Source organism: Tiliqua scincoides, chromosome 1 (assembly GCF_035046505.1).
Source record: "Tiliqua scincoides isolate rTilSci1 chromosome 1, rTilSci1.hap2, whole genome shotgun sequence".
Classification (NCBI taxonomy): Eukaryota; Metazoa; Chordata; class Lepidosauria; order Squamata; family Scincidae; genus Tiliqua; species Tiliqua scincoides.
In genome coordinates this window covers 161,596,467-161,609,404 of record NC_089821.1, presented here as the reverse complement: position 1 = coordinate 161,609,404, position 12,938 = coordinate 161,596,467, and the positions used below count along the sequence as shown (strand labels likewise).

Below are 12,938 nucleotides of genomic sequence, written 5' to 3'. Positions count from 1 at the left end.
ACTCCTTGCCCAATTTCAGCTTCAGGGTTAGTCCATTTTGCTTGCATTATAGGGAAACAGGATAATCACATGCTATGCGAGGGAGACATAGCAACCTCCAGCAAATCGGGAATAATTTTCTATATGAAAAACTACCTGAACCATGTGCTACCATTTATTACAATATACTTTTGTATGTTTGCAAATAAAAAATACTGTGAGCAAATAATTTTTGAATCTATGTATTCCCAAATATGGTTTTGTAAAAATGTCTCAGATTGATCTTTTACTTAAGTGGTTTCTCTCAAAGACTATTTTCTGAACAATGGTCATGAAGTGAGTGTTAAGAATTGTGAAAATATTAGGTTAAAAACATTTTATTCTCTTTTGTGGCTAATCCCACTCTTTAGATGTTATGGTTTGTTGAATAAAAATGCATCTCATAGCTGTTTAGATTAAATCACTTAAGAAATGAAGAAAAGAAACTTCAGGCCTTTTTTTAAACTACTGTTTAATCAGATTTGAAAGACACAAATTAGAAAAACGTTTATAGGCAAGTTAAAAACACCTTTAAAACATAGCAGCATACTACCTGTGTGTAGCACTGCTGAGACAAAACTAGAAATAAGTAATTATTAAAATATCACATCACAGTGTAAACTAACACAGTGGTATTTTTAAATTACCATACACCAAGAACTAGTTTTATGGATCTGTTGAAAAATAACAATTTTTTAAAAATATATATATTGGAATAATAAAAATGAAATTCATGGACAATGCCTTTATCGTCTGATCCAGGGAAGGCAAATTGAGGAAATACTGCAATTACCCACTTTTGAAGCATATTCTGATCTCAAAAAGCAGATATTTGAGGCAGGGAGGGGAACATTCTGGACTGAGCTAAGAATAAACCCCTTCATCAATATGTGACCAGATAGGAAATAACTAAATCCCATTGTTATAGTATTATATGGAATAATTTTATATTTTTATATCCCTATATGCATCCTCTTGAACTGGGATACTAGTTTCCATTCAATACTTATGGAAATCTCTCTCTAACTGAGCTAGAATATGCTTGAGGTCTGGTTTCAAGAATCATTATCTACATACTACTGTATTTGTATGACACGTTTTGCCACTGTAAGACACACCCAAAGACTTAATAGAAATAGTTGAGATCAATGATTATGAAAAAGGTATGAAACTAGATATTCATAAAATGTTAAGAACCTGACAAAACACATAAAAGGCAAAAAGAAATGTAGGCAAATGTTCCTTTTATAAACACTTCCAGTCTAAGTGTTGATGTACCTTTGATATGCACAGTGAAACAACATTTTGAAACCTCTGCCAAGTTGGCAGGTCATTTCGCAGGTAAATACAGTAGGAATAAAACAGCCACGTCTCAAAATCAAGATGAGCCTGTAGACAGCTACAACAAACCAGCTAATGAACCTCAGGGGTTCACCCAAGTGCCAAAATTAACATATTTGTTTGTAGCCTGGCATGACAATGAGATTTTTAAAAAAAGTGGGGGTGGGGGGGAACTCTCAGTATTTTCAAGTGGATCCAGGATTGAAGTCCCATACTAGGATAAAAGAGTCACTGTATTTTGCATTTTAAAAAAAGGGTCATGTCTTCGACAGAACCAAGATGGCAAATGAAAATAACTTTTTTCCCTTGCAACAGAATTACAGTACTACATTGCTGCTCACACAGTAGGTTCCCAGAAGTAAAAAACACACAACAATGGATAGACACTTGTAGTGAAAATCATAAGTTTCACATTTCATTAAAAACTAGTGAATTCAAAGTAAATCATGGCAAATATTAATTTGAAGGACGTTTGAGTAATATCAACTTTTAAGATGAGGCAAAGGAGTGGCTTAAAAGGGAATTATATAACCTACATAAAACAAGAATAAAAGTACACGTGTCTGTTCACAGCATGGGAAATAAAATAGCTGTAACACACACAATGTGCAGTTCTGTGGCACTTAACAACTAAGGCCAGGGATCAAAACTGTGCTGTGCACATTCAAAATGTGTGCACACTTACTTACAGTGGGTTAAGTTTAATCAGTAAAGGTATATGGAGCATAGATTAAAACTAGTTCTCCCCTAATATATGAAAAATTCCCAAACCCAAGTATGATCCAATAAAGGTATTACCAACCCAATCGTCATGAATTCATGATAAAGCTGTCAAGATCACCCAGTACTTCTCATCAGGCTGGATGTTGAGCAAGTGGGCAGAGGTTGGGGGAGGAAGAGAGAAAAGAGAAACAAATGTGGGTACGATGGACAAGTTCCCGAATTTGCGGTTTATACTTCTTAAAATAGATGCTTACTCCCTCCAATTATGCAGACATAACTGGATTACTCTCAACAGGAGCATGACAAAATTGGCATGCATCTATTCTTATGCACACCATTTTTGGACTGTTATAGAATGCAAGAGGATTTTTGCCCAGTCCCCCCACCCCCAATCATTTTGCTTTACATTCCAGCATGATCAAAGAGTTCTGGAGAACCTGAAAGCTTAACTCTTAACTTTTTGGTTGATTTTTATAAAAATATTACCATACTTTGGCTTCTGGATATTTTCAAAATAAACATGACAACCTATGTTCTGTGCAATAAATTCCCAATTTATGATGTGGCAACAAGTTAAACATGATATCAAAGGTTGATTTAGGACTCAGATATTTTAAAATAATTTCTTCATAACAGAAATTGATATTTGAAAATATTAACTTAAATCTTAGCTTCAGTCAGATTAGACCTTTATAGGCACTTAGAGGATGTATTTCATTTATAACAGGGCAAACTTCAGGCTTATGGGCTCTACCTTGTTTTTTAACTAGAACCTCAAGTTCTACCATCCTGATCCAGATGCAAAAACAGTGGCTCAGATGAATGAACAGACAATTAGAACATACACTTAACTATTTCTTAAAACAGGTTGCCTCTAACCACATGTTCTTCCCAGGAATATGCTTCTAATTTCAGAACTAAGAGCACAGTCCTTTCACCCCAAAACCAACTTAGAACCCAATCCTATGCATGTCTACTCAAAAGTATGTCCCATTATAGTCCATGGGCCTTACTCCCAGGTGTGTGGATAGGATTGCAGCCTTATAGATATAGATTGCAGCCTCCACCCCAGTTTTGTTGTTTGAGCAGTGGGAGGCAGGAGAAGACAGCCGTTTTGTTGTTGCTAATGAAAAACAATTGCAAAGAAATCTTTGCTGATCCACTGCTAATCACACAAAGGACTAACAGTAGATCCCAATCTACCTTTTGCCAGCTTCTAATTTAAAATTAGAGCAATGCAAAAGCTACTCTTATTTAGATTCAGAAACAATTTAAATTTAATTCTTATACTTTGTATGTACAGTACATTTTTCACTTGGTGTCAGGCTAGAAATGACAAAGGAGATAATTATGTATTCAATCACGGAACCAAATTATTGTTTGCATCAGAGAGCAGAATTTGGCATACAATATTTTGTGTTATATAAAATTATATAACCTGAAATTATAAAATTATAACCTGAAAGTGAAAAACATTCTTTGAAGGTGGCTCTTCTTAATGTAAATAGTGATGCAACTATAACATTCAAGCAGGAATCCAAATAGTAACATGGTATTGCCTAAATAGACAGAGGAGCACATGGTCATGATTTTTCAGGGAATCATGCTTGTCATCTCTACAATAACAAATTATTTCCAGGTTGCGATGAGGCCAGGGGTGGGGGAAAAATATTCCTTACCTCATTCTCAGGGTAAAGATATCATGGTTGGTTTTGAATAGTTTTGAAAAGCAGCCCTGGCCCTGCTCCTCAGTGGCAGACAGGAAGGCAGCAGATGAGTGCAACAACCCACATTATTTTGTTATCCCACTCCTCACTAAGGCAATTACCATTGTAGAAGGTGCTGCAAACATCAGGTCACATTCTTGACTTGGGGAATAGATGTGTCTGTTAGTGGTGAGCGGTAGTGGGGAAAAGGATTTGAACTTCCCATTCCTATCACTTACCACTGGACAGACCTTCAGCTAAGACATACAGAAACAGGAGTTGGGGTGGGGCTAAGCAAAACAGCAATCTCTGTTCTTAAACGTTGCTACTGAGTTCTATGGGGGGAAAAGAAAATGGGATTCAAGTTTGATCATAGTTAAAGAGTGAACTTTCCCCATTCCAAATGGGTATCACCAGAGTTTTGTAGGAGGTTAAATCCAATGTATTCTGATGGCAACCATTTATTTTCTCCTGTTTCAGTGAATAACTGCCACTCATATGGGAAAAAGAAAAGCACATCACTTGGACACTGTTGTGGATGGAGCAAAGTGTCCACTGGGTTGCCTATACTCCACTGAAAGATGCCCACACACACTCCTTTCTCTGCCTCTCTCTCTCTAATAAGAATGCACTCAACCTACCAGAGACACCAGCAACATACAGGCCCTCCTTTTCAGTACTAGTTCACACCTACCATCATCTCAGCCAATATTGCAACAAGCCTAGATCTTTTAATGCTAAAATTGACTTCCGTAACACAGTCAGTATACAAGCCCTTTTCAGTATGCAGTTACATGCTCTCCAGATGCTTATTCCAATCTGCATTTCTAATAACGTATGTGATCATTAAAAGGCATTCATTTCCACAGACAGAAGATACCTGTATCCAGCTATCTTGGGATTTCAGGGAAGAAGACAATGAAAAGAACCAGAACTCTTAAGAAATATATGCCATTCTTACTCTTGATTCAAAGACAGATCTGTGAAGATTGAGTTTCAGATGCCCTATTTCTACATCCACAAACTCATTTGTTTTCTATATCCCTGATAACAGCAAATAGCTAATTTTGCCTGTCTGGATTCATTTAAAATATTCAACTAACCACAGCATAATGTTTACAGTGCAAAACATTACTGGAAAGAAGATTCAGCCTATCTTTAAAACAATTCAGTCCTGACCTTCCTTGCTTTTTTCTTCTGGCATTTTCTTTGAAAGATAAAATGGCTTGCATCTGAACATTGAAAAACAGAAAGGTATGCAGAATAAGCAAAGGAAAAAGTATAGCCCTTTAAGTACTTCATTTCTTCACCAGTTGTTAATATTCACAATAAAGTGATCACTATTTATCTATTCCCATGACAGATTTTCAAAATAAAATTGTGAGAACAACTTGGGAATATTTTATCAAAAAAGTACAATGAAATGTCTATCTCAAATCCATGTCTGAAATCCTGGCTTAGACATTTCCTAAACCACAGGCTGTCCAGTGTTACAGGTCATATAACATCAAAAGATGAGCTACACAATACCGATATAACAATTTCACCATTTGTTTAATATAAACTGAATTATAACCATAAAATAATCTGGCTATACTTATATCATAAGCACCTTCTTGAACTATTTCTTTACATCTCTGACAAAGTTTCTAAGTGATTGTTTCTTCAGGCCAAAAATTGCAAAACGATTTCTACAGGATAACAAGGAGGAGTTTTACTGGAAAGGTGCAGCTTTAACAGGAACTTGGAGTTTCTTTTCATCTTTGCCATTTTGCAGCAAGCTGCAAAGCTCCTCATATAACCTGAAAGAGCAGCAGAAATCTAAACTTGAGCATTTTGCCCTGGAAAGAGTGACTTCAAGTTAAACAAGGCAAAAAAAAATAAAAAAATTCCAGGGCGATCTTCTGTAATGACAATGTTCATCAAACTAAATTATCTATAATTTGGCATTGGCAATGTTTGCAGTCCTGTATGGTAAGAATTTGATATACTAAGAAAACCCTCCAAATACTGAGATGCTTATTGCAATTCATTTTTATAGATTCAGATATGATGTGACTCTCTGCTTCCATTTCTCCATTGTTTCCTTCGGTACCCAAAAGCCTACATTTGAACTATGTTTCCCATATAATATTAAACCTGAAATACCACTATTATTTCAGTAAATAGAGGGTTTAAGGCAAGGCATTCACTTGGAAAAATGGTATTTTCCATCTGTTATTCTGGACTAATTGTTCATCACCCACATCAGTGCCTTGGGATACACAACGTACATTCATCAAAGGGGCACACTATGACCCAATGGACATACGCTGTAAGTCCTGAGTGCCCATTGAAATAATGGTAATATTTTCATATAAGGCGTGATCCACAGGAACATGGCACGGGAGAGGTTAATTTGCTTTGCTTGCATTCCTACTAGTGTAATTCAATATTCCGTAGGGATATATCATTCTTTTCTTACTACCCATCTTTTCAGACAAATACAAACCCCTTTAGAAGGTGCTATAAATGGGCTTTGAAAATATAAAATATATCCACCATAGCATCTCCTAATCATTGTTGCGTTGCTGTATTTCTGCAGGTGATTTCTCTTTTCTGATTGAAACTATTTATCGTAGAATAACTGTTATGTCCCATAATGCTTTTGTTTCCTTCTCGCTTTTTGAACCATGAGGGCTGGATGCTTTCTCGTTCTTTATTTTCTTTTTGAGTTCTTTTCACTGGAAATATCAACAACACTAAGATGCAGGCAATGTGGAGGCAGAAATTCCAGGAGCTAAGCAAAGAAGTAAAAATAAAAAATTTTAAGCCAAATTGGTCATTTGAAAACAGCATTTTACCATACCCCCACCCACATATAATGTATCAGATTTGCGTATCGTTTCATATTTTTATATAGTGAGGTGGCTATTGTTTATAAGACTGGTTGGAATGGTCCAAGTGTGATTTTTCCTTCAGAGGGACTTAGTGATCGGAATCTAGCCTTCTCTGCCCTTCCTCCTAGCAGCACTCTAAGGAATTTAATACTGAAGGAATTTCAGTCTTCAAGCAAGGAAGGTGGTTATGCGCATGAGAAGGAAAAACACTGTCATCATGGAAAATGCAGGAATTGTTCAGGAGCAGAGAGGTGATGATGAAGATTTAAAGCTGCCTTCCCCCATCAATTTCTCGTAACAATTCTATGGGAGGAGCTCTGATGTATTCCATTGGTTATTCGCTTTAAATATTGTGTTACAAACAATGTCAGCTTTCTTTTACATTTTATATGCTTTACAGTGCATTTTTTTACACTGAAATGTAAATTGTTTATGTTTATGTCTTGTTTGGTTCAGAGATTTAGGGGAGCTTAATATGCATCAATAATGGATAATATTGATTAAAATAAATGACTGGAGGCCATAGGAGAGAACACATAATCAGGCACAGACTAGAAAATCTACAGGTGGGTTATCAAACAACTATTCATCATCATAAGAGCTGCAAGCCTTTTTATTTTGTTAAAATGAAAACTGAGACTCTCAAGATTCCATGAGTGTTGCCAGATTCTGCATCAGGCACCAAATACGCCATGAAATTCCATGCATGAGAAAGCAAAGACTACCAACCCCAGTTACTACTTGCTCAACTGTCAGCAAACACCATGAATAATTCAACTTGCCACTTAAAGCTTGCTTTTTTTTTTAAGAGTGTCAACTTACCTGTAAAACATGAAAGATGGTTTTACAGAGAGAAGTACAAATGGTACAACTGTATAACTTATTGCTACTTGAGTCGTCATCCACGTCATGATATCATAACATAATTTAATGGCTGGAGTATCAATAAAGTAGTGTCTAATGTTCTTCCTAATCTAAACCAAAAAATGATACACAATTAGAATCATTAAAATCTTTACAGAATACACAATATCATTACAGACCTTATAAGAAACAACACCTGGATGAAGACCTGAATTTAAAGGCTTTAGTATTGACCTTAACATCATATCAATCCAGTTAGGCTATTTTTATTTAAAATAACCTTTCTCCTGTAGACTGTTCAATAATAAAGTGAAAACATTACCTTCTGGTATTAAAACTAATTGAATCATTATGACAAAAGAAGCTAACCGTGAGAACCCGAGAACCCCCTTTCATCATGCACACTGCTACAGTGAATCTCTGGCAAACTTAGGCCAAGTTCTGAAATGGCTTGCAATTTTCAAGTTTTCCATTACCCTCTCTCTAACACAGCTTGCAGTTCAGCAGTTCCCAAACTGTGGATCCATGGCCCACCAGTGGGGTCATGCCCCAACTTCTGGTAGGTCATGAAGGCAGACTATACTATGTGCATTAAGGATTAAACAACCTTCTACTTTGGGGGGGGGGGCACTGCTGCCCAATCACCATTATAGCCACAGAGGCTTGAGTGACTGGTAAAGTGATTTTTGGGGGGTGGGTTCTGATGTTAAAGAGTTTGGGAAAAAAGCAGTTGATGGAAAAAATAAAAACTTGCCAGAGCCTTCCTGTTCTACTTTTCTTTCACAGTCAGAAAAATAAAAGAATCTCACGGCAAAACTTTCTTGAGATATTAAAGACCTTTCCAAACTAGTAAAATTGTTTTCTGCTAGCATGAAAGACTAATTAGTTTAAATCCAGTGTCCATCACACCATATAAGTTTCCATGTAGTGGAAAGCTGTAAGCTTCCTTAAGCGGCTGGAATCAACTTGCTATGCCAGTAAGTCCTATTATATCAAACTATAACACACACACCCTCTCTAGGAAAACCAAAAAGCACTGGCAAAAGAGCAGGAATACAAACAGGGTCTGATTTAGATGTGGGGATGTTTTTACAAGGAGGTATTTCCCAAATTCAAATATTATTTCTACAGGAAGAGAAAAATTATAGTTTACCTGCAACATAGAGTATCACTGGTTTGAGAGCTGGTAATGCCTGTGACATTTATTTTTTTAGTAGGTGTGCCTACTAAACTCTATCCTGCAGAATGACTTACAGAATTTTTTTTCAAAACCATATATTTCTGTCTCCAAAGGGCTTGCGATCTAACAAAGTGTGAATCATGTTTGATGCGGTAAGTGACTGTGGGGATGAAGTGGTTCTTAAAATAGGCCTTCACACACTTCCTGTTTAAAAAGTCATTCTGGTTTATTCAAAGAACTAGGAATAGTAAGCTGTGCTCTATCATCCAGACTCTCTGCTAGGTATATTCCAAGATTGTGTTTAGCCCCTGGAAGCCCTGAGTAGACATAACAATTTCCAAGTTCAGGTCAAATGTATGCATTTGCACTTGTTTTCCTTTCTTCTGCTTGACATAATTGCTCCAAATTTCCTTCACAGTCCTTACTGTTTGTTGAGTTTCCCTTATTATTGATCCCAGCTTCCTAAGGACATCCCCAGCTTTTAAGATGGGTGGTTGGAACTTATGAATGACTCAGTTATTAGTCGTAGTAGTAAGAATTTTTTTACACTTCACCAAAAAGTATAGCAAAAAAATTTTTAATGGTCCTTTTCTCAGAGGGGTTTACAATCTAAAAGAGGATGCGATGAGAGACACCAGTAAACAGCCACAGGCAGGATGCTATGCTGGATGAACAAGGCTGGTTACTGTCCCCTCACTAAATACAAGACAGCCACCACTCGATGACAGATTCTAGCAACCAGAATTCAAGATTTCTGTTCAAAGCTTAGAGCCAGACATTAACACAAAGTAAGGTAGCAACATGGACCTTTTCTGCCTTGGGCACCGAAAGGTTTTGAGTCATCTCCACTTTGTCCTTCAGAGATCATTTTCCTCCTCCACAATGATGTTAAGATGCTGGCCACAAATCATACCTTTCAACATTCTCACTTCAGGTTCTAATGGTTTGAGGAAGCACTATTCACCTGTATGACCCCAGTTAGAAATTGGTGCTTTGGTTAACATGTTCACAACTGTACAGGATGATTTCTGAAAGCATGATGAATAGACTCCTTTTTCTTGCATGCATAGCACAAGTTCAGATTTTTGGCACCAATTTCAGAATTTTGGCATAAACCCCAGTAGCAATTTTGCATTTCTGCTGTCACTGTACTTAATTATTAAGAGTAGAGCATACATGCGGTGGTACTTACAGTTCGTGCTGCAAGTGTCATTAGTACCCCTGTTAGAAATGTTAAATAATATCCTGGATATACCCCATGCCAAATGGCTGACAAGATAAAGGTCTGTATCGTCGGACTGAAGGAGGCTCTTTCATAGCATACTCTAAAAGTTCAAACATAAAATATACCCTATAAGTGGTACAGAACATACAGCCAACCACAAGTAGTATGAATTATTTATCAATGAAATTTTCAACACAGTATAAATCGGAATCTATGCGCTGAACACCATATCCAACATATACATTCATTAGGATACAGCCCAGTCTGAGCTGGTAATTAATTCTGTCAAGAGGAAATGTAATTAATACATTTCTCATAAGATAAATAGTTAAAGGAGCTACTCAATCTCTTTTGGATATAAATGATCCAAGATACAACTGCTGATCCACTCACATGGATAGGTTAGGATGTCTTTCAAAGAAGGTACAGTGTCAGTAACATGCTGAGCTAGGAAGCTGTTTACAGTTCTAACTTACACAAGGGATTTCAAAATGGTCCCTAAATTACTTGCAGGAAGCCTCCTTTCCCAGAGATCAATCCCCTCCAGTGAAGCCCATTTTCTTGCACCCTCACACCAAAAATCCTGGTTCACCCACATTCTCCTGCACCCAGTGGCATAGCTAATGAACATGTAGCCCAGTGCGGAGCTCAAAATGATGTCCCAGAAGTGATGTCATAACCAGAAGTGACATCACACCCAAGCTTTTTAAAAGAGTGCAAATTGGGGGGAAACCTGCCTCCTCGATATTAACGCCTTATTGGTTCCATGCTGTATCATAACATCTCATTGGCTCTCAGAACGATCAGTCTCATAGGTCAGTTTTGAGTTAAAGAAATCCACTTTTTGTTCCTTAAGGCAGTTGTGTTTTTGTTTTCTGGTTAATTGGCCATAACTTTTGATAGAAAACAGATATTCTGATGTGGTTTGTTGCATTGTATTCCGCATTAAATTACCTTTACAGTTATATATAACATGATGGTATTATTCGTACATACAAAGATTTTCACAATTTTAGCCACTAGTGTCAAGCTCAGTTTGTTGCCCCCCCCTAAAGCTTGTTGCCTGGGTGTGACTGCTACCCCCTACACCCCCTTAGTTATGCCACTGCCTGCACCACATCTGGAACTCTTGGCATACTTTAAATAGCATAAGATTACTATTCCTAGGACAAGGGCCTTAATGAAAGTAGGGCCCAAAAAGGTTGAGTCCAAAATGGCTGCTAAGGTTCTGGCCCCGGGCCCATGAACAAATATGCCAGCCTTGCACATGACGGCATTAGTGCTTTTACTGGAGCATAGACAGGGCATGGATATCCACATCGGTACCTTTTAAGCCACAATGCTGTCTGGATATTCCAGTTATCAAGAAACATCTTGAAACTTGTTGAAGACTGTAAATTGTAACACACACAGTTATTTTATTTCAGTTAGAATAGTAAAGCAGATATACTATCTATACAGTATAGTCATTTATGGCAGATCAGAGATATCCATGCATTTTAAGATAGGCAGCGATAGGCAATAAAGGATTTGTTTGGGTATTTTAAAAAACACACACATATACCCAGTGCTTTTTTTGTGGAAAAAAAGGTGCAGGAACTCACAACTTGTTAATCTTTTATTTTATTTATTTATTTATTTTTAAACCATTTTTTATTGGAGAAATAAAATATTTTTTATGTGCTTCCCCCCTAAAGATGAACTTACTTCTGAGTAGACATGCCTAGGATTGGGCTGTCAATCTCCACATCCCCTTCCCCCTAGCTATTTTTTCTACACATGGGGAAAAATACTGTACAGGTGCACTTGTAGCGTGTAGTATGTAGTGTGGCACTACTTCGAGGAGAGGAAGCAGTGAATGGATTCCGAAAAATGGCTTGCATGAGTTCCATGTAGTAAAATTACTCTAAGCAACTGTGGGAGTAAGAACAAAAAGGGAATTCTTACACGAGAGGGGTCCTTAGGTGCACATAGAAACAGCTACTTTTGCAAACAAGCGATTAAATATGGTTTAATTCAGGTATCAGAATACTCTGTGTCTTTGGGAAGGCGCTTGGCATGCAATTGTATGTTCTCTGCTGCCCTGAGCAGCCGCTTTGCATTGCTAGAGAGGAGCTGCAAACGCTGGCTGGCGGAGGGCATGCTTGTGGGGGAAGGATGAGGAGGATCTCTAGCAAGGTTGGACAGCATGTTGTACACACGTAGAATTCCTTTTCACCTGCCCTTAGCATGTGAAAATGGGTGCAGATATATATCTCTGCCAGGATTAAGAACCCAATCTTAGGTATGTCTACTCTGAAGTAAGTCTCGTTCTAGTCAATGGAGCTTACTCCCAGGAAAGTGCCTAGGATTGCAGCCTAAGAGCCCAATCCTATGCATGTCTACTCAGAAGTCTACTTTAGTGAATGGGGCTTACTGTGGATAGGATGGCAGCCTTAGAGTCCAATCCTGTGCCTGCCTCTGTTTTGCTCCCCCCTCCTGGAATGCCTCCGAAGGGGAGGGGCCCCTGCAAAAAGGTGACGGAACTCCGTCCCCCCCGCGTTCCATTAGAAAAAAAGCCCTGCATATACCAAGAATACAAACTGTTTTGAGCTCTCTTGATGGTGCTATTCAAAATTCTGCAGCTGCATAATCACCAATAAACATGACAAACTATGCTGCTGGCAAAACACAGCCAGAACTATGACTGGCTCAACCACCCACAAATAAGCAGCCTTAGGGCTACAAGGTGTGCCCAACCCTTGGCTATTGAGTTGCTCCCAGCACATGCAGCTCCTTCCGCATACCAAATACACAGTCACAGTGATGTATAATATGCAAAGTTTTGGGCACACACTCCTTTCATGCAGAGATACCTTTGCTTCACCCTTTTTCTATATTACACTATTTTTGTCCTATCTCAAAGAAAAAAAAATAAAAAATCCCTTAAGGAGGCCCTAGCTAAAAATCAATGCAACATAATAATTTTCCCTTGCCCCATGACTGAAACATCTCAAATATAC

At 37.7% G+C, this 12,938-nt stretch overlaps 1 protein-coding gene across 1 annotated transcript in view; it reads right to left on the bottom strand.

Annotated features, from left to right (window-relative positions):
• Positions 1 to 473: 473 nt before the first annotated feature.
• The window catches only part of MBOAT2 (membrane bound O-acyltransferase domain containing 2), a 73,428-nt gene continuing 60,963 nt past the window's right edge, over positions 474 to 12,938 (bottom strand). The window contains exons 8-11 of the mRNA XM_066612196.1: positions 11,263 to 11,327; positions 9,904 to 10,036; positions 7,490 to 7,641; positions 474 to 6,567 (exon numbers count right to left, since the gene is read on the bottom strand). Coding sequence (XP_066468293.1) covers positions 6,345 to 6,567; positions 7,490 to 7,641; positions 9,904 to 10,036; positions 11,263 to 11,327 — 573 coding nt within the window. The 3' untranslated portion in view covers positions 474 to 6,344. The remainder of the gene's footprint in view (positions 6,568 to 7,489; positions 7,642 to 9,903; positions 10,037 to 11,262; positions 11,328 to 12,938) is intronic.